At 40.4% G+C, this 22,298-nt stretch overlaps 1 protein-coding gene across 1 annotated transcript in view; it reads right to left on the reverse strand.

Moving 5' to 3' along the window:
- The window catches only part of trpc5a (transient receptor potential cation channel, subfamily C, member 5a), a 193,947-nt gene that overhangs the window by 22,606 nt on the left and 149,043 nt on the right, over positions 1–22,298 (reverse strand). The window contains exons 11-13 of the mRNA XM_040007056.1: positions 20,085–20,224; positions 14,011–14,211; positions 8,053–8,174 (exon numbers count right to left, since the gene is read on the reverse strand). Of these exons, the coding sequence (XP_039862990.1) occupies positions 8,053–8,174; positions 14,011–14,211; positions 20,085–20,224 (463 nt within the window). The remainder of the gene's footprint in view (positions 1–8,052; positions 8,175–14,010; positions 14,212–20,084; positions 20,225–22,298) is intronic.

Consider the following 22,298-nt stretch of genomic DNA (forward strand, 5'->3'; position numbering starts at 1 on the left):
ATGTTTTGTTTTAATGATTTCCATTTTCAGTTTGTTTTTTTTATTGAATCTTTTAATCTTTTTCTAAAACACATTTTATGGAACAAACGTGTTATATAAATGTAGTTTATTTTCATTCTATTGCACAAAAACAATCTTATGTCTTTCTGCTGAAAGGGCAAAAGAAAGGTGAGTGTTTCCTCCGTGACAGATCAAAAGTAGTCACACGGACATTGAAAAGAATCCACTGCATAGAGTACTGTGCATAAATCTTGTGCCACTCCTTATTTCTCTATTGTTTGCTATCAAAACGGGAAATAGTTGGAGTTTATTCAAACATATGTAAACACAGAATTACAGTATATGAGGCAAAGACAGAGTTTATACAATTCTAATAAGCTTAATAGTCAATATTTGGTGAGCCCACCTTTGTTCTTCAACACACGCTCTCTTAGGCAGCTTTCTTATCATTTCTTTAAGTAGTCTTCAGGTATAGTTCTCTAGGTTTCGTGAAGGACATTGAAAGTTGTCAAGATGATCCCCACACTGCTTCAATAATGTTGAGGTCCGGGCTCTGGGGAGGCCGACCCATGACTGAAAGTGTTCCACTGTGTGCCTTTCTATCCAGGTGTGCTTTTACTGAACTACCAGTGTTTGGCGTCATTGTCATGCTGAAAAGGGAAACTGTCCACCAATCAGATTCTTTCCAGATGGTACTGCACGGTGGATCAAAGTCTGATGGTACTTTTATGGCCTCACAATTTAATCAGTTTCAGGATCTCCAACGCACCTCCCTCCTGACCTCTTCAGTCGTCCTCGATCTATACAATTGTACAAGCGAACAACCGAGGACTTGCTTGATTTATGACCTCAGGAAACACTTTTCCACTTAGTTTATGGCCTGAATTGCTGGTTTGATTCTTAATGTATACAAGAGGATGTTTATGGCGTTATTTTTGTGCCACTGTTCTGAGCACACGGAAAAAGATTTGAGCGCACGTAAAAAAAATTTGCAGGTGCAAGTGTTGCATTTTGAGGAGAAATTTATTTTGAGCGAAGAAAAGCTAGATTTGAGTGAACAAAATTCATTGCTGCGTGCAAAAAATGTATTTCAGTGTTTGCTATTATCCACACACACACACACACACACACACACACACACACACACACACAATAGCAGCCCCTCTGGCTCAGTTTTTGCATTTGACTTGGATGCAAAAAAATCTGATTGGCTGTTCTGGTCTCCAATCGGCTCGAAATGATGAAATGCAGTATCCCAGAATGCATTTTGTCCAAAACTCAAACGAGGCTGTGGCGGAGGAACACAGAGTGGTGGAGTTTGAAATATTACTCTTTCTGGGTCACAAAATAAACTTTTAAAATATTTTCATGCGAGAATGTAGCTGTGTATACTTCAAATATCTGCTCGATTTACCAAGACATCACATATTTGCATAACTGCTCTAACGTTTTCGGAGAGTTAGGTGTTCAGTTTTGAAAAATTTGGTCAATCCAGAATAAAACAGGGTGGCAAATTGAGTATGTCTGCAGTTTTCACCCTTTTAAATCTGCCCTAGAAAAGAAAAAAAAAAGTAAACGAAGATCTGACTGCTACACCTGAAGATTAAAAGCAGTAATTCACAAAGTACTGTTGTCATATCATGGTGCTTACAGAGCCCAGAGTTAAATATACATCAAAACGATCACGTGTTGGAAAGCTCCATTTTCAGTGGGAGATTTTATTATTCAAGATAATCCTCGATAATCTGGCTGACTTTATGTTTATCAGTGATGACAATAAATGATAACACACCTTTTAGCTACAGGAGGGTGTCTGCATGTCAGATGTATGAGAGTGATACCAACTGATAACCACTATTTACTGGGCACGTGCGTCTGTCCCTCTCACACGCGTCTAATTTTGTATCCCAATATCATCTGCCTTTCTCCTCCCTGCTCTCCATCCTCTCTCATCTTTCTGTCCACTAAGCCGAGCAGTAAACTGCTACAGCTGAGTCTCGCAGCCACGCAGTCATTTGACTGTTATAGTTCTGCAGCTGTGTGGGAGGCGAGCCGAGAAAGCGACTGCGTGCGAATGTGTTGTGCATTGTGACACAGAAACGCTGTATGAAGCGAATCTGTGAGAGAAAACAAAGTGTGTTTAGATTCAGCAGCCAGACAGTGTGCAATTAATCAGCGCAGCCTATAGCGCCGCTCTTTCTAGTAAACATGAACCATTTTTAGGGTGTGAGAAATCAAGCAGCCTGCTGGGATTATGAGCTGCCTGATGCTGTGGCACAGGTTATGTGTTCTTTGTTACATGTAGCGCTGTTAGACATGCACTCCTGTTCACTGATCTGATATGTTTGCACAATCAAGTTTGGTCAGCAGATTAGACCTGATCCTTCCATCTCTGCACAGTTGACAATGAGCCGGCTAAACAACTGCAGCTGGTTATAAGCCAACTTTATGCCCGCTAGTTTTAAGCGCGTCTTCTAAAAATCCCACTTTCCCTCTGATAAACAGTTTGATTACAGAGTTTATTCATTAAATATCCGATTCTAATAATGCTAGATCCATTCCATTTTCACTAATGCTACCTAACAACAGCTAACAGGAGGTAACTGGAGCTAAAAGTGTCTAACAGTAGCAGTGTTTAATGGCAGAAAAGTTCAGGACATCCTAAACAAATCAACTCAGTGTCGTTGTCATCACTGATTCATCGACTTGTAACAGATTCCTTTCACAAAGTTTTACAGCCTCCTCCAGAGTAAACAGACGTGGACACGCATTGATTTTACACATTGTAACTTTAAATCTTCTCAAATTAAAGAAAAGTGATCAAAAGACACCGGTGACAGACTGTTACCTAGGCAACCGAAGCTGGAATATGGGCTAGTGACCAAAGGCCTACAAAGAAACCACTTCCTGTGCAGATGCCACCTTAGGTCCGCTAATTACAGTCAGCGAAACCATTCGCCACTCCCTCGTTCTCTCTCGCCTCACACAGACAGCGGTGCGTCTGAGGTCTGAAACAGTGAGAGCCTCACCTTCACCACATAGATGTCCTGACTTTGACAGTCACTGCATGTGGTATTGAACAGCGCTCTAATAAACCCTCAGCCTGCTGTGCCTAAGGACTGTTCTGCCGCAAATCCAGTTTCTCATTCTGTGCACTCGGAAGATAAAAGGGTGGCGGCAGCGCTGATTTTTTTAATACATTACCATAAAAGTGACTCTAAATTTAGGAAATTCACATGCTCAATGTGGCAATCTGTCTGAAGAAAAACTATTGTGTTTGTTTGGTTTGTCCTGGATAGATCTCGGCACAAGTCACCGACTTTTGGTCTGACTGTGCTCGACCCAGAAACGCAGATATGGATATGGGCGATCGTGGCTCAAAGAGTTGGCAGTTCGAGCCCCGCCTCGGACAGTCTCGGTCGTTGTGTCCTTGGGCAAGACACTTCACCTACCGCCTACTGGTGATGGCCAGAGGGGCCGATGGCGTGATATGGCAGCCTCGCTTCTGTCAGTCTGCCCCAGGATGGCTGTGGCTACAACTGTAGCTGCCTCCACCAGTGTGTGAATGTGAGAGTGAATGAATAGTGGCATTGTACAGCGCTTTGAGGGCCCCGAAAAGCGCAATATAAATACAATCCATTATTATATATTTTATATATCTTTTTACCTGCACACAAAAGCATTTTTTCACTCACACAAAACAGTCATTAGATCCTCCATAACCTGTTTTTTCCACAACATCAGTTTGCAGAATCATGTTTTTAAAATCCAACATTTTTTAATCAATTACTGAACCAATTGGAAAACAATCTAAAAGTACTCAGAGTTCCTCATTTGAATCAGGTGAATCAGAAACCCCACAGCTTCCCATGCTGCTGCCGCTGCTGCTGTGGAAAAGAGAGAGATGCAACGAAAGTGTGCAAATCCGAGAGAGCGCCAGAGTTGTGTGTGAAAGAAAATAGATGGGGGTGTGCAGACTGTGAAAGGAAAAATTAGGGATTATTTACAACATTTGTGTGAAGGCAAAGAAAAGAGGTGGAGAGGCAGAGACGAACACAGTGAGAGACGCACACACAGTGCACAGTGTAAATCACGCTGACACATTAAAGGTGATAAGTGTGTGTGAAGTACAGATGAGCGAGAACAGGAGGAGTGGGGGGGACACCTGAGCAGAAACAGGAAGTGATCGTGTGAAATAACTCAGAAATGCCGATAAGTGTGTGTGAATTACAGAGCAAGGGAGCAGAACACACACGCAGGAATGCACACAGACACACACGCTCTTGAATGTTGATGCAGGCTGCGTTGCCCGCAGGGCTGCGATCGCTGTTTGCATAATGCGTCACTCTCAGCCGTCATCGCTGTGATCTGCTCGCTAGTTTAGCTCCAGTGTGAGGCTGATTTCTTTCCCCCCAGACTCTGGATCCACCACGTCAGCGCTGATGTACAGATGAGGAGCTTTGATCAGCGTGACATGTTTGTCACTTTGACTCAAGGTTTGCTGAGCGCGTTTATTCTTTTTAGCGACACAGAGAAGAAGAGTTACCGGTGTAAAAACCCTCGTGACTTTTGCACTTTGACCATCAAATAGCCGCATTAAAAAAACAAGCCCCACCCCCCCAACTTTGCATACTGGTTTCAAATGTTTGCAAATCAATAAAATGATGTTCATTTATATGCACAAAGATAAAATAATATACATTTGTAAGCCATGTCTGAAAAAAGTGTAAAGATTGAGCCAAAGATTGTGCTTTATTTTGCTCCAATTTTTAGGTGTTTATTGTTCCTGGACTATGATGGGATTTACTCCCCCAGAAGAAAATGCACTCCTAATGAGCAGGAAACATTTTCCAGTGATTCCAAAGCAGGGATAGACCAGTGAAAGTAATTCTGACGGCCTGCGATTCATAGACTGCATAGAAAAGATGGATGCAGCCACCATAACATCGTGCCACTGGCTGCTACATCCCTCCTTTGAAGCCACAAATTTGCCATTTGGGCTGACATCTTATGTTATTAAAACTACATGTGCGAGATGATGACGGGTGGCTTTAATCTGATTGAGAGACACTACTCGCTCTTATAATAGCGATTTGTCAAGCATAAGCTAGGCCTGCCCTAAAGCATACCCTGCTTTATCCTCGTTTTGGACTAATGAAAATCATAAAGTACATGTTGAACATCATGTTGTATCATGATAAAGTGTAAAACCTGAGACTGAGACCATCAACTCACCAGGAAAGTAATCACTGAGCTCATAAATCAAGTGAGACTTTATGCACGTGATATGATTTAAGAAACGATTGTAGTTTAGGTTAAAAAACAAAACAAAACACCTTTTATAATAATAACCCCATGACAGCAACCGCCTCACTGCTTCATCAAAGCTGCCTCCTCCCTTACTTGGGTGAATGATGAAAGAGGCCACACAAAGCACATCCAGTAGTAAGAAAGTGTCAGAGAGAAGTTGTGTGCTACGGGAGAGAAAATAAAAACTGACTCCTGACTTTCAAACATGTGAGCCTGCTCTGCTGTCTATGAGTGTCCTGTGTTAAAGGTTTCAGTTAATAATTTGCTCTGCTGACAATTTAAACCAGATACAACCAGAAGAATTCTAAAAATCCCTGAAGATTATACTAGAAATGGCCACCTGCTGTGGTCTTCTGAATGCTCTTCTACAGTTCTTAGCTGTGAGGAGTTAATATTACAACCAAGGCTGAGTTGAGCACATCTTCAAATAAACACTGGTAAGTAAGAAGCCATCTATGTCCCCTGTGAACGAACATCTTTGAACAGAGGCGGTGGTTTACGACACCAACTATCTACCGTCTATTATACCCACTCACATCCTGGGCCATTTGACCTCAGGAAATCACATGATAGTGTGGGGCTTGGTCTTACAATGGGTTCACCAGAAAGCGTTGGCTGCTTGTGACCCACACCCATTTTCACACCTTGGCTCATATGATTAGGTAGAGGATCCATAGTGGGTCCATGACCCTCTTGGGGGGGACACTCCCATAAGGGGTTAAAATCTCCATTAATTGCGCTTAGAACCGAAGAAGCTTCTCAGATGAGAGGTGAAACATCTTCAAGGAAACTAAAAGAAATGCAGATGTTTTTTTTTCTCCAAGCTCCTTAGACTGGAAATGACATGTTCAGATTTATTTGACTTGAAAGTCTTGGTTAAAATGTAATCTGTAAAAAATCTTTTTGTTAATTCAGAGGGTCAGGAACTCCAGTCAGTTTCGCTTCAGGCCACTGCAGTATTTCTTTAAAAGACCCACTCTCTTTGCCCAACAAGACAGACACCCTAAAAACAAACTTAGCTAAGGTCACAGTTTGACTTTTCAGCAGAAATAAAATCATTAGCAGCGTTCTGGGTCAAACTTTACTTGCATGATAATCTGTGGTTGAATACATGGATATCAAACATACCTCTCTTTTTACCTTTAATAAAAGCAGACAAAGTTTAGAGTGGGAGCTGTTGTTTTAGCATGGTCCTCACGGCCCTATCATTGTACCGAGGACTTTACTGTAATGGAATTGATCGCGAATCAATACAGCTATTATCTAAAACAAACCACTGCCTTGATCAATATTCAGACCACTGACTCATCTTGGCTTTCACTCTGTCTCACTCAGCACTGAGACTCTGGATCTCTGCTGAGCCTGTGAAAAGCTGCTGTATGAACAGTAACTCAAACTTGGCCTCTCCGTGAGCGAAACCTTGACTTGCCTCCACATTTACCGACCTCACATGCAAAGAGAACACCGTATTAATATTCCCCAAGTTCACTGAACAAGCCTGAGCTTCTACTCGACACCAAAAAAATCATTTCGATATCATTATCTGGTGCAACGATGCACAAGACGAAGGTCTGCGCGAATAAGACTTTGAATTGAGATCAATGTAGTACTTCTACACATTTGATGTGTGCAATAAAATAGTCACACATACATCTAGTGCAATTTAAATGGATGTGTACATCACTGTAACCTGATAGTTTCACAGTTCATTTTTATCAAACACTGAAGAGCAGGTTTAAATAAAGGTTTGTTTACAGAAAAATGACTAAAGAAATATCATTTATATTCAACTAAACACAGACAGGCAGGGCAATGGGTTTGTTTCTTTGCTTTAATTAAAAAAAAGGAAAAGTAAACCGGGTCTAGAAATGTACGACCATCGATAGAATTATAGAACGCTACAAAATACAGTAGGTACTTATGTTTTAATCTAAATTTCAAATAAGTTTCATTTTATTTATAAAACAATGCATTTGTTTTCAATTCTGACAGAGAAAATATCAGCTGGAATCAGATTTTTAACTCCCCGGGGTCAATCACATGACCGATTTAAGACGACACAGCAACAAGATGCAGTGACCCATTTCAACTTGGGTCGAAAGTGCGGACTTCAAACTATAGACCAGTTTAGGTCTGTGGTGTACTTTGTTGTTTGCAAAACTTGTGTATAATTTTTTTTAAAATTTACCATTTCTATTTGCATTTCAAGTTATGAAGATGATTTTTAAACATGTTTGTTGTTTTTACAGTAAAAAAATAACTTTTTCTACTCAGATTTTATGTTTTTTGTATATCAAAGGGTTAAAACACTGGAAACTGGTCTTAAAAATCCCATACTGGTCAGACTCTAGTAAATACCATCAGCTTTCTGACATGCCATGTTCACCATCTTAGTTTGCAGTGCAAGCATACTAACATTTGATAATTAGCATTAAAGACAATTACCAAATGACAAGTGTACCTAAGGGGGTATAAATAGATCACCAAATTTAATTCAGAACATCAAACTTTAAATTCCTGGTATTGTTAGCATGACTAAAACAATAAAATGTGACAAGAAAATTATGGAAAGGCGGGAAAATTTAAAGTGCACTTAAAAGGAAAAAACAAAAAACAAAACAGTTTTGCAAAACCAAAAACCAGTATTTATACCAAACTGGTGCAGTTTCAACCTTTTTTCACTTCCTAACAGACTCTACAAGTACTCAAGTACATGCAGTTAAAGTTGGAAATGGTACTCACGTTGAGAAGGCGTTGTTCTGCCTCTCACAGCGGATGCCCTTGCAGTTGTTGGGTTCCTCTGATGCCTTTGTTTCATAGTAGAAATACAGCTGGTTCAAACCATTAGCAAATGCTAACAGGACCTACACATACCGAAAAACACAAGACAAAACACATCAGCGCTGCACTTAAACACCTGATCTAACACATACTCTTAGCAACCACGACACTCCACCCAATGATTTTGCGCCGTCACCTCGAGACTCCACACATTAACCACCAACGTATAATGAAATATAATACTGATTTCTCAATATCTGAAAGAAAAAACCCTCAATACTTTTTCATTTTGAAGTGAAGCTCTGCAAATATAACATTTCACTTTTATTACAGGGATTGACCTTTAGTGCCTCCAGGCCCTTTTAAAACGCAGCTTTCATCTCAAACAGGAGAGAGCTAACATGAGTAGTGTTACATAAAGCTACTACTGTGTGAACATGAAGTATTATGGCGTAGGTGCCTGGGGGTTGCTGGGATTGGTTTTAAGACTGTCAGGAGCAAAGCAATTCACACGTGGATTGTGTTGTAGGTTAGGAGTTCCTTTGGGGAGGAATTAATGAGTTTCAGATGTAATGAAATGGGCTTGTAATGTCCTTCTACCGCCAATCAAGGATGCAGCATGCTGAGAAATTTGCTTGCTTTCATCATCATCAAAGATGCAGACAGTACTGGATAAAATGGAAACTTCAAAGCTGCTTAACAAGAAACAAAAGAGGGGTGGCCTGAATTCAATTCCTACTGACAACCCGATTGTTGGATGTCTTCCTATCGTTAGGAACGTGTAATAGGCTTCACAATGTTCAAGGTAAACCTGGATGTTTAGCACATGTAAAAAGCAAGTAAGACATCATACTGCCTGTGTAGAAAGCCGGATTGACTGAAATGTTGCATATCTGTTTCATCAGATGTGTGTGTGTGTCTGTGTAGACACAGAACCACTTAAACATTCAGACCACACACGCGAGTATCATATTTATATCACGGGAGAAGGGGGAGCAATACAAGCACCACACCAAGGTTATTTCCCTCCACCCGAGACTGAAGAGCATTGATCTTGGCAGGAAGCTACAGTACAGGGAGTGCAGAATTATTAGGCAAATGAGTATTTTGTCCACATCATCCTCTTCATGCATGTTGTCTTACTCCAAGCTGTATAGGCTCGAAAGCCTACTACCAATTAAGCATATTAGGTGATGTGCATCTCTGTAATGAGAAGGGGTGTGGTCTAATGACATCAACACCCTATATCAGGTGTGCATAATTATTAGGCAACGTCCTTTCCTTTGGCAAAATGGGTCAAAAGAAGGACTTGACAGGCTCAGAAAAGTCAAAAATAGTGAGATATCTTGCAGAGGGATGCAGCAGTCTCAAAATTGCAAAGCTTCTGAAGCGTGATCATCGAACAATCAAGCGTCTCATTCAAAATAGTCAACAGGGTCGCAAGAAACGTGTGGAAAAACCAAGGCGCAAAATAACTGCCCATGAACTGAGAAAAGTCAAGCGTGCAGCTGCCAAGATGCCACTTGCCACCAGTTTGGCCATATTTCAGAGCTGCAACATCACTGGAGTGCCCAAAACTGTTTTTTCTAAGGTTTTATGGACTGATGAAATGAGAGTGAGTCTTGATGGGCCAGATGGATGGGCCCGTGGCTGGATTGGTAAAGGGCAGAGAGCTCCAGTCCAACTCAGACGCCAGCAAGGTGGAGGTGGAGTACTGGTTTGGGCTGGTATCATCAAAGATGAGCTTGTGGGGCCTTTTCGGGTTGAGGATGGAGTCAAGCTCAACTCCCAGTCCTACTGCCAGTTTCTGGAAGACACCTTCTTCAAGCAGTGGTACAGGAAGAAGTCTGCATCCTTCAAGAAAAACATGATTTTCATGCGGGACAATGCTCCATCACACGCGTCCAAGTACTCCACAGCGTGGCTGGCAGGAAAGGGTATAAAAGAAGAAAAACTAATGACATGGCCACCTTGTTCACCTGATCTGAACCCCATTGAGAACCTGTGGTCCATCATCAAATGTGAGATTTACAAGGAGGGAAAACAGTACACCTCTCTGAACAGTGTCTGGGAGGCTGTGGTTGCTGCTGCACGCAATGTTGATGGTGAACAGATCAAAACACTGACAGAATCCATGGATGGCAGGCTTTTGAGTGTCCTTGCAAAGAAAGGTGGCTATATTGGTCGCTGATTTGTTTTTGTTTTGTTTTCAAATGTCAGAAATGTATATTTGTGAATGTGGAGATGTTATATTGGTTTCACTGGTAAAAATAAATAATTGAAATGGGTATATATTTGTTTTTTGTTAAGTTGCCTAATAATTATGCACAGTAATAGTCACCTGCACACACAGATATCCCCCTAAAATAGCTAAAACTAAAAACAAACTAAAAACTACTTCCAAAAACATTCAGCTTTGATATTAATGAGTTTTTTGGGTTCATTGAGAACATGGTTGTTGTTCAATAATAAAATTATTCCTCAAAAATACAACTTGCCTAATAATTCTGCGCTCCCTGTAGTGAGGTCAGCAACACATAGTGATGTGGTGGTGCAGAGACTGTTGTGCTAATCAAGCTAACCGTGCCATAAAAGAAAAAGAAATTAAATCTGCCTTCGAGAGAAGAAGGCTGAAGGGTTCAAAATTCACTGATGAATTCAAAGAGCCTGGTTCAAGAATTTTCAGCTACCTGCAGCTTTGTCCTTACTTCTACTCTACATGGTAGTAAGGGTGGGAAGGTGTGCTGTAGAACTGACAGATGGGTTCAAGGTGGGGGTAAGATTATATCAGACATCAACTCTGAGCCATTCTTGTTTGCAGTGGTGATGGAGAGGCTGACAGATGAGGTTGGGAAAGAGATTCTGTGGACTCTGGTTTTTGCACACGACACTCTGATCTGTAGTGAAAGTAGGGAGCAGATGGAAAAGTGGCTGGAGAGGTGGAGGTATGTGTTGGAGACACGAGGAATGAAAGGCAGTAAGCAAGACAGAAATCATGTGTGTGAATTAGAAGAAAACAGATGGCAAAGTTGACGTGTAGAGTGAGTGAAGGTAGAGGAGTTTAAATACCACTCAAAGCAGCAGCCTTTTAGATAAAATTGAAGTGAATGCTAATGTGGGTTCTTAACTTCAAAATGAACTCACTAATACAATTAGAATTCAAAAGACAAAGGCTGAGCATCCATCTATCCATATTCTGTTTATGCAGTTCAGGGTAACTGGGGGACTGGAGCCCATCTCAGAGGTCAGGACAGGGGGTCCACCCTGCACAGAATGGTGGGCGATCGTGGCTCAAAGAGTTGGGAGTTTGACCTTCTTTCCTCCTTTCTTTATGTTGACTTACTTCTGATTGGCTGCCACTCATAAACCGAACATTTGAACAGAAGGTAGGTGGGGCTAATATGCTCATAGTCAGGGATGTGTGCCTGAGGGTGCATATTAGGGAGATCCGCTTTCAACACATAGCATTTACAGCAACCTGAATCCTGACCTTTGGCTTACAAAGACTTTTGAATGCATTTAATATGAGCATCCACCACTCAAACAGTGCATGTAATAGAAACTCAGTACTGTTGCTGCTGCAGTAACTTTAATATTCAATATTTTTTCCTTCATTGTGTGGAGCTGGAAAAGAGAGCATGATGTGTCCTTGTAGCAGGGAGTGTCCTGCTACAGAGTGAGTCAGATGTTTTCTAAGTGAACATAATTACATTCTTCTCCTCTAGAAAATAGAAAAAAATATTATATTGCTATGAATTATATAAGCTGCAACCAGTACTAAAATATAAGATCATTAAGTGATGGTACAGTTTATTAGATCACTGGCTCTCTCAGTCTGCATGTCACACTGTCCTTGGAAAAGATGCTCGAGCCCATGGTACTTGGAATGTATCAGCATGCAAATGTATGACATAGATAAAATGCTGTTTTGTTGTACTATAGGTTTCTATGTGCTCACTAGAATCAACACTTCACTGCTCTCTGGTCAAGGCCCTGCTTATTTAAAATGATAAAAACCCCAAGCTTGAGCCTTCTTTTCTTAGCAGACACACACCAAACTTGTCATGTATTGCTAAGATCTTAGCAAAGGCTGTGGATAAGGAGCTTATAGCGGTTTTAGATAAAAACTGTGTTCTTGATAAATTTAAATCCGACTTTCGCAGCGCTCATTCTTCTGAAACAGCTCTTTATACAGTGTCCATGCACAGTGATGCAGGAGGATGTTCTGTTTTGATGATTTTGGACTTTACCTCTGCTTTTTATACTGTTGAACATCACATCTTGTACAACAGGGTAACAATAATAGGGTAATAAATCACTGGGTGGGTGCATCGGGATCTGTGTTGAAGTGGTTTGCATCATAGCTGCCTGAACAACGCTTTTCTGTGGCAGTTTCTCATACAGATCCTTGTTTTCTTCTCTTAGCGACAGTGTGCCACAAGCTTCTGTTTTTGAGCCCTTATTGTTTGTATTACACCTGCTCCCTCTTCAGCACATTTTGAGCATCTTTAAATGCATTTGTTACCGCTGCTATGCAGATGACATTCAGTTATGTATCTCTTTTACGCCTCAAGATGTCTCTAAGCTGTAGATCCTGAATAGGATCTATTAAAAGTTAGGATGGAACTGACAACTATCTCCAGCATAATGAAGGAAAAACTTATTTCTTTGTGTGTCCCTGATGTATTTGTGATTAAGATAACAGAAGCTCTTGGACCTCTTGTGACATTTGCTAAATCCTCAATGGGGATCCATGGTTCAACTTTATACTTGTTTTTAACACTTAAGTGTCACATTGTGTTCCATTTGTGTGGAGATTATTATAAATGCATTTATTTGGTGTACTGTAATTAAATGTCTGCTTGTCTAAGCAAAAACTAGTTGAAATCTCTGCAGGTTGACATTGAACTTTCACCTCTATACAGGGAGTGCAGAATTATTAGGCAAATGAGTATTGCAGTAGTAAAATTATTCCTCAAAAATACAACTTTCCTAATAATTCTGCGCTCCCTGTATGCCCCAAATAGGTCCCTGAGGTCATGTGATCAGGGCCTCGTATGAGTACATCATTTGAGGCTAAAAACTAAAGGAGAGAGCTTTTCTAAAAGTGGCCCCCAGACTCCGAAACTCTCCACCTCTGAGCTTGACATCTCTGGATTCAGATCAATTAAAAAACGAACAACCCCCCCCCCCCCCCCCCTCATTTAAATTTGCATTTAATTAAGTTTTTTTTTTAATGCATAACAAAAGTAATTTTGCATAAATGTGCTACAGAGGACAGTTATTATTGTCAGGTTTATATTGTTCATTGTCATTTATGCTTAGAAGTATATAATCATTTGTAGATTGAAAGAATGTCTCATCCTAGGAGGTCTGTAACAACTCTGTGTAGCATGAAGAGGGGGTGCGTTCACTCCTCTCCAGAGTGTTCTAGCATTGATCACACACCTCTTGGGATCATGAGCAAGGTTTTATCTTTTCTTGCTGATATATGGTATGGCAAACACATCTATATCTGTTTTACTCTAAGTGCCTTTTATTTAGATGAACTGCTGGACTTCCAGACCAGCAGGTTTAGGGAAGTCGTTTATGGGGTCACACTCTGACCCCCCCCCCCCACACACACACACACACACACTTACACAACGCACAGGCAAGGTACTCTTTGTGTGTATGTAGACGTCATATGTTAATAAACCTATGTATATTCATGTAACCTCAATAACAGAGCAGTGTTATGGTGGAGCGGACGAGAGCGACTGGGGTCAAGCGAAGGAACGGCGCTTGTCCAGTTCTCTCCCGTGCACGAGAAACATGAAGAACTTTGCCTACTCGTGTCTTGCTCTTGCTGTGTAGTAGAACTGTCTTGAACGTTCCAGCGAATAGGTTTAAGCTACAAACCCATCAACTATGTCTTACCAGACAGTAAATGAAGAGAAATTTGAGGATGTCCAGAAGCATCCTTCCTAAGGAGATCTGCAGTGGCCCGAGGTGGGAGTTGGCGGTGAAGAGGGAGATGAGTCTGAGAGAGCTGAAGATGTTGGCAATGGCAAACAGAGCCTCGGCTATCAGTGTCGGGTGCCACATCTCCCACTCCTCCCTAGGCCGAGAGGAGTTATACTGAAAGAATAAAAGATAGGAAAGAGAGTGAGGCAGGAGGTGAGAGGAACCGCAGAGGAAAAGATTAATAATATATATATATAAATAAAACATTTTTTCCATAGTAGCTGGAAGAACATTAGATGGGAACAATGATGTAAGTTTTTTCTATCCATCATAGAGGGTTTAACCTCACTGAGCTGAATGCTTAAGAGGCTTTTCATTTGCCTCTACCCCACATCTCAACTAAGTTTTATCTAAAATGACTTTGTACTTTTGTGTGTGTGTGTGTCTAATCTCACAAACATCACAGAAAATGTACCTCCGCCTCCACTCTCCTTTTGGCAGAGGGATAAGACCTTTAATGGTGTCCAGTCTCTGTGCTATATTATGCTAAATATCTCCGGACTGAGTCAACCTTGTGTAAAATTGTTATTATTATTTTTTTTTCTGCAAAACTGGAACACAAACGCAGGACAGAAGAGGCAGGTAAACTGAACAAAAGACAAATGATTTTCTAGTTTGCAAAGATCCAGTAAAACAAAGTTCAACATCTTTTAAAGTGAGAAATTAAAAAGAGAGAAAACAACACAAGGAAGACTTTTTATACACACGGTGACCTAATAGGAAACTTTTCACAACTTCCAGGGAAGCAACTGAAGCGACAACCAATGACAGCACAGGATACCATCGATTGGCATAAGATGTGGTCGTAAGTAGCCTACATTACATGGTTACCTAGGCAACCAGAGCCTGTAATGTCTGCAAGCCTGACCTGCAGTCAGCTTCAAAGCGATGCTCGACAAGCAGATCACTGCCAGCGTGGACGCAGATTAAAAAACATCAGGAGGGTGATCATGAAGCACAAAGCCTTCAGTGTTTCCCCACACACACACCTGACATGATTTTCTTGTTTAATCTACCAAGAAAACATTCACATTCACAGCTGCTTCACTAGTGGAAAATCCACTTGCTCTTATTTTGAAAGTTAATTTGCTGCTAACTATTTATCGCTTTATATTCCTGTGATTTCTATTTTTTATTTTTGAGAGCTGATGATTGTTTTTGGCTGTGAGAATATTTTATGTTTAATTTTTGTTTGTTGTTTATATGGTGAACGGAGTTTTCAGCTTCAAAAAAAATTATGACTCATTTCCAGTTGGTCCTGTATATATTTATTTAGTCCAGATTCAGAAATGTAAAAACCTTGATTATTTTCTAACATTTCTTTTTCTGTGCCACTGTAAATGTTCAGTTATTGTTAGTTTTAGCTACTGGGGATGAACAGTAATTGTATGTCATTCTATCGTGTCACACTTCCTGTTTTATTTGGGTAACAGGTGTATTCCCTTGTTCCGTTTCCTGTGTTATCCTAGATTTTTGGACTAATCAGCATTAAACACTCATGTTAAGTTTGATGCCGGCCTTCTGTGGTTTACATCTATGTCCACAAAAAACTGCTCACACATCCGACACACGACTCAGGTGCTCAGGTGCTGTTGTTGATATCCTTCAGCCTCTTCCTGAAAGAATAAAGGTTGGGACTGTTGCGGACTACGATCCTTTTTGTTTGGCCCTGACAAGTCTAACTAAAGCTGGACGAGAGGTCAGTGTCCTGTGATGCGGTGCTCTTCGATATTATTCAGCTGTCTCTCCAGTGAGCTTCACGTTCAGTCATTTCATATCCCAACTCCACTTTCTCACTAAGGCTGCACATCGGAAGAGTTGCTAACCTCACTGGTGTATTGCTTTGTACACTTTGTATACAAAGTCATTCTATCTGGGTTTAATGAAGAACACTTTTTATAAGGTTCTACCAAGTAAAATATATTTGCATCTCTAATTCACTTGTGGTGAATCACAATGAATGAATCACATGAACAGCATGTCTTTTGTCCCAACTGGTCACGGCAGATGGTTGCCCCTCCTTGAAACTGGTTCTGCTGGAGGGAGTTTTTCCCTTCCCACTGTTACCAAGTGCTTGCTCAGGGGGTCGACTATTGATTGTTGGTGTTTTCTCAGTATTATTGTAGGGTCCTTACCTTATAATATAAAGTGCCTTGAAGTGGCTGTTGTTGTGATTTGGCACTATATAAATCAAACTGTATTGAATTGAATCTCCTCACTCTTATTTTGAAATGTCAGTCACTGCCAACCAGCTAGCCTACAGCTTCTCCCTGTCTCATGTTTCTCTACTGGTGGTTTGCTGGCCGGGGTTGATGATGTGCTCGTTCCAGTGATTTGCTGCACTTTGGGCTTCAATTTCATGGTCTTGCCAAGTCCTTCAAAGCAGAACAAGGAGTGCAGTTGCTAACCACTCTTCAAGAAGCTGGAATTGGAGAGACTCACAGGACAGGCCTCCACTGTCTATTTGTTACAAAGCGGACTTGCTGTATTTACAGAGGGGCACCTTTTCATGACGAAGTTTTTATTGATTTCTTCAGATTTTAGGTGCAACTCCTTTCACAAGAACACACTACTGCCACAAACAGAATCCAAATTTCTGATAAACACCCCGTCTTTCAGAAGACAGTCTCATGAATCATTTTGTGAAGACCACACGCATGTTATACAGACAAAACAGACTAGAGTGACTCTGATATCACACAGCAGTGCAGGTATCCAAAATGTAGGAGCATTCCTTGAAAGATAAACACGCTTTAATCCCCAGGAGCTCCCTCAAGCTCTCAGCTGAGCCTTTAAATCTCAACACAGTTCACAGTCGAGGTTCTGTGTTTCTCTTTTTGCTGTTCCTAAGTCCGCATTTTCCTCTGCCCCCAGCTTTCCGCTCAATCCTTCTTCGTGCCACGTGCTTGCACATCTTCCCCATCTCCTGCCATTTCTCTTCTACTTTCACTGTTAATCCCTCTCTATCCTAAGCTCTCTCTTCAAGCCTTTATTCCCTAAAACCATAATAAATAACCATTCATCACCCTCTTTCTCCCCCACTCCTCCATTCTCTGTTAGTGTTACCGTTTCTTGTTTCACTCATTTCTGTGACTGCTTCCATCCCATTTGCACAAACCTTCTGCACATCTCTCCCTCTCTCTCGGTTGTCTCATGCTTGGCTTCCACCTCATTATAAATTCAGCCATTAGAGTTCCACAGGACTTGTGTCTCGTTAACTCTGCCTCGATTAGCATTCACCGTCCTCTCAAACACACACACACACGTACATGAAAAACACGGGCCAACCAGAAACAGAAGCATGCACACAGTTGCACTCTCATTAATTTATGGACTCTCTCACACCATCTCTCAGATGTGCTTGCTCTGTGTGTCTGTGCATCTCTCTCTGTGTGTGTGTGTGTGTGTGTCAAATCTTGTGACTCAGGAGGATTTTAAATGTTGATGAATATTTAAAGGAAAAATGAAAAAAAAAAAAAAGACAGAAAACTAAAATATAATGTGCCTGCAGCTGCCTCTCTCTTTGTGTGGGCATTCATTGTGTATGACCGTGTGGATGTTTATTCTTGCATGAATGCAAGGTTACATGCAGATGCAATGTGCACAACTGTATGTGCGTGTGTGTGTGTGTGTGTGTGTGTGTAGGACCTGTGTAGGAGGGCCACCCGCCGCCATCAGTGACTCACAGCTGCTGCAGATGGCCCAGCCGTCTGGCGTGTGTGTGTGTGTGTGTGTGTGTGTGTGTGTGATTACACTATTTGCTCTTAATAAAAGATAAATTGTATATGCATGCAGAGTGCGCAGCTAAACAAGGTATCATTAAAGCTAAAAGCTGAGCTGTGAAAGAAAATCACTGAGGCCATTAAAGTGAAACTGTGAAATATGTAATATGTGCAACCCTCGAAGATGAACAGCGACAAAGGCAGGCTCGTGTTTTTAGGTCAAAGGAGTTGCACTTCACAAAGGGCGTGGTTCAAATTCTTTTTATGGTGACGAATAAAAGGAAAAAAAAAAAAACAGTGGCTGGCTGGATGCTACGTTTCGTCTCAATTTGACATCCGTGTCTATATATTGGTTATACTGTATATACATCCATATCTATCTAAATCTCATGTGCTCTCAGCAGTAAAATCGAAACATTTTTAAACAGCAGTTTTGCCAATACATTTTTCCAGAGAAGTTTTTTATTTTCATTTTTATATTTTATTATTTTCTCATGACACATTTGCACAGCCGATTTGTCTTTTAAATGCCTCTGTTGGCACATTCATGCTTTTCCTTGATAAGTTGCCTCAGCCAGCCGTTGGTGGAATCATCAGCAGGACCCATGTACATGTTCACGAGGCACAAACATGTAACCCACTCTTGAAATCGCTCCCCTATAGTGCTGCTCCACCTCTAATTAATATCTTTGTCTTTAGAAGTTTAGAAGTTACACAGCAGGATTTTTTTTCCATAAAGGAACAAAGTGTTTGCATTATTTTACTGTGTCCATCAAAATGTGACACAAATGGCATTGACTGCCAGGCTGAGCAAAAGGCCCCATATTTGTGTCGGGCTGTGCTCTCGGCATGGTCTCTCTTATGGTCAGTTAATGTTAACATGTCCTATTGTGCATCTGCAAACTGTCATTTCTACTATTTGAGTGAATGTATGGGACACTGCAGCGGGAAATGGTTATTGCATGACCAAAGCCATAAAAAAGAAATGCTTTTATGCAAAGGGGTTTTAATAGAATAAATCTTATCCGTTTCTTTGTCTTCAAACTCTTCCTACAACATCAAGAGTTGAGCAACCAAGCTTTACAAACAGGTAGATTTTAAGCTCCTGAAACTTCTTTCCATTATCAGACCTACACCGTTATATAAAAGCATTATAGGCATAACATGACTGCAACTTCTACATTTTATCCACAATACTTAAATTGTGAATGCTATACACCATCTAGCTGTCATCTAGCTAAAAATGACCTTTTTCTTTACGCACCTACAACGCCCTCTGAAAGCATTCTACCGTTTTAATTTCATGACAACGACATCTCATTTATTGAATTATACATGCTTAGTAACCACCTAGCAATGGGCGAAAAATTTTAGCATGTAAACAATATCTAAATAACGATGCAGCACTGCATACCTCTCTGGCAACCAGCTTCCAGAAACCCTGAGCAACTACTTTTCAGATGGTTGGGAAATACGACTTTCACTAGCAACTAAAGGTTGCCAGAAGGCTCTAAGCATGCATGACTGAGGCTAGCTTGAATAGCCTCAGTCATGCCAGCCTCAGTAATGCTAGCTGAAAGCTATTCAAGCTAGCATGGATTTGCAGTGCAAATATGAGCAATTCTGATGCCCCAAAAACAATATGGTTACACCTGGTAACACCTAGAAAGTAAAACAGAAGCTTTAAAACAGGTGACCAAAGGGTGATGTGAAGTTGGCCATTCTTGTCCATACACTCTTTGGTGTGAGGGTGGGGCCACATGGACCGGGCTTATTTTGGTGCAGCTCAGAAATTGTTGATGGGATTGGACTGTGGGGAGTTAGGAGGTTACGTTAAAGCCTTGGCGTCTTTTCTGCTGGTGGAGATCATGGCTAGCATTTCAATGCAAGGATTTCCCATCACCACATTACTTACTCTCGCCTTCTATGAGTGTATTTAATGCTATGTCTGAGCACTGTAGTGCTGCGACACTGCTAGCAGTAAAATCTCCACATTTGGATTGTTTAACAGTCATCTTTCTTCTTCCACACAATGCAAACAAAAGCGTTTAACAGACATTTGAGCTTTGCCTGTTTCCTGCTGTTCCATGAATGCATCATTACACAATCAGCATGTTACTCAGTATCATTTTAGTTTCATCTCCCAGCAAGAACATTAAGCACTGATTACCTCATAAACTGACTGACGCTTTATATCTTTCACTGTGCCCATCATCCTCCTTCCTCTCATCCTCCCCTCTTTCTAATACACACATTCAACTTTACCTTCACATAGGCCACTATCTTCAGAGATATGGTGGCCAGATAGAGGGAGTTCATGGCGAAGTCCATCAGATTCCACCAGTCATGGATGTACTCTGTGAATCCCCCGTCCCACATCTCCTTAATCTCTGCCCAGATGAAGCCTAAAACACACATGCACAGTGTACACAGAGCTGGTTATTTACATGCACACACACAGTTGTGTCTATATGATCATTTAATGTCATCCATCAGCGGTTTTTGTTTGCCTCATTTCTGCAGTATGACAAAAGTTCTGCTGAATATTCCCCTTTGTCAGCGGCCTTGGAGCAGTAAGCAGAGAGCCATCATATTTGTTCTGTATGACTGGCTTTAGATAAAGTAAATAATGCACAAGTCATTTTCTATTTAATACTCTCTCCCTGGAATATCTGGCTCTTGGTTAACCTGGATCCCAAGTTTTCACGTATCAGTTTGCCTCAGCGGCACGGTGGGTCAGTGGTTTGGTGTGTTCCAGGAAATATGACGCCAGAGGAGCTTCCAGTTGGTTCTTCCCAATTAGTTCCCAATTAGACTGGCCGTTACTACCGCCTAGTAATGTTTAAAAGACAGAGCTGGCGTGTGGTTCATTATCACTGCGGCCGTTTAGAGAGATGCTGCAGAACTGCAAATGGAGAATGAAAACTAAGCAATGGTTATTTCCTCAGTCAATCTTCTGGGAGTTTTAGGGGTTTTTACAACATCTACGACTCTCTTCCTCTTTCATTGCTCACTGCGTTCTTCTTATCTGTGAACAAACTCTGTCCTAGCAACAAATCCAAACATAGTTATTATTCTCAGAAACAACAAACAATATTTCCAGAGTGGTCATAGTCATTTAATGGTGTGAAACAGATCCAAAACAATGGATTCTTGGCTCTTGGTTTTGTCGTAAAGCAAAGTGAGGATGATGTTCAAGTATTGTGTTATATGTCAAGTGTAGTGTAGAATGACCACAGATCCCATGATAAGATTTACATTTACTGGAGCAGAGCGAGTATCCTGATTACCAATATTGTGTTGCTATGAACTGCAATCAGGGTTTGTGAGTATTCTGTAAAATAAACAAATAAAACAAGCTGACTTTACAGTATTGTTGTATCTTAATTATCATTTAGTCACATCTGGACACTCCAAATGTCATTACTATACAAAATAAAGTAATGAGCATAAAAAGCAGAAGGGTTATATTTATTTGCGATTCAAATACAAGATGTTTACATTATTTTACATTTACATTATAAACAGGAAACATCTACAAAATTACTCTATTAAGCCCCAAATTAAGAACTGACATTCAATTCGTTTTTTAATCATTTCTAATGGAAGAAGTTTCATTATTCTGAAGGTAATAAAAAATGTTTTATATAACCTCATAAATGCAGCCCTGTAACATATTTGGGGACAGGAGACAGAATCATTTTAATCCCCCCCCCCCGCCAATTTTGCTGTACACGTACAATGACAATAAAGGGCTATTCTATTCCATTCTATTCTGTTCTGTTCTGTTCTTACAGCATTAAATAGGTGAAATAAGTTAGAGCAAAATGAACAAATGGACCTGCTGTGAATACTGACAGCTGATCAGTCATATTTTCGAGACTTTTCAAGCGTTCCCTCTTAAAAGTAAAAGTTAAATATAAATCAACTCCAACACATTTTAATTTCTGAAATACTTCTACAGATTTTTGCAATTCCATGCAAACAGTTTTAAAGAGAATGCAGTGGTCAATTCAGAGATATCCAATAACACACGAACTGTTATATAAATGTATACAGACCACCTTTAATATAGCTTTTGTCTCTCCCATAAATAACATTCTGGTAGAGCGTATACTTTGGTTTTTGACAGCAAGAAAATGTTATTGCTGCTTATATTTCATTTAATCTAAAGTTTATTCCAGACAAAGGAGTTTTTGAAAATAATTTTTGAGCTACCTGTTGCTCATCTTTCAGTCCCAAGTCTTCCAAATCGTTTTATTTAATTTTACTTTAAAAAAAATTTATTTTACTTTAGCTTTATTTGTTTTTTAATTTAAAAATTAACATTTTAATGGAGTCATAATGTTCCAGAAAAACAAATATATTAGAAATCACCTAAAATAATGAAAATTAAAAACCATACAGATCACTGTGCTACAGAACAACATGGAAGTAGTATTGTGTTGTACCTAATCTGAACTTAAATAAATGCATACA

The sequence above is a fragment of the Simochromis diagramma genome, unplaced genomic scaffold (assembly GCF_900408965.1).
Source record: "Simochromis diagramma unplaced genomic scaffold, fSimDia1.1 OVJJ01000531.1, whole genome shotgun sequence".
NCBI classification, from domain to species: Eukaryota; Metazoa; Chordata; class Actinopteri; order Cichliformes; family Cichlidae; genus Simochromis; species Simochromis diagramma.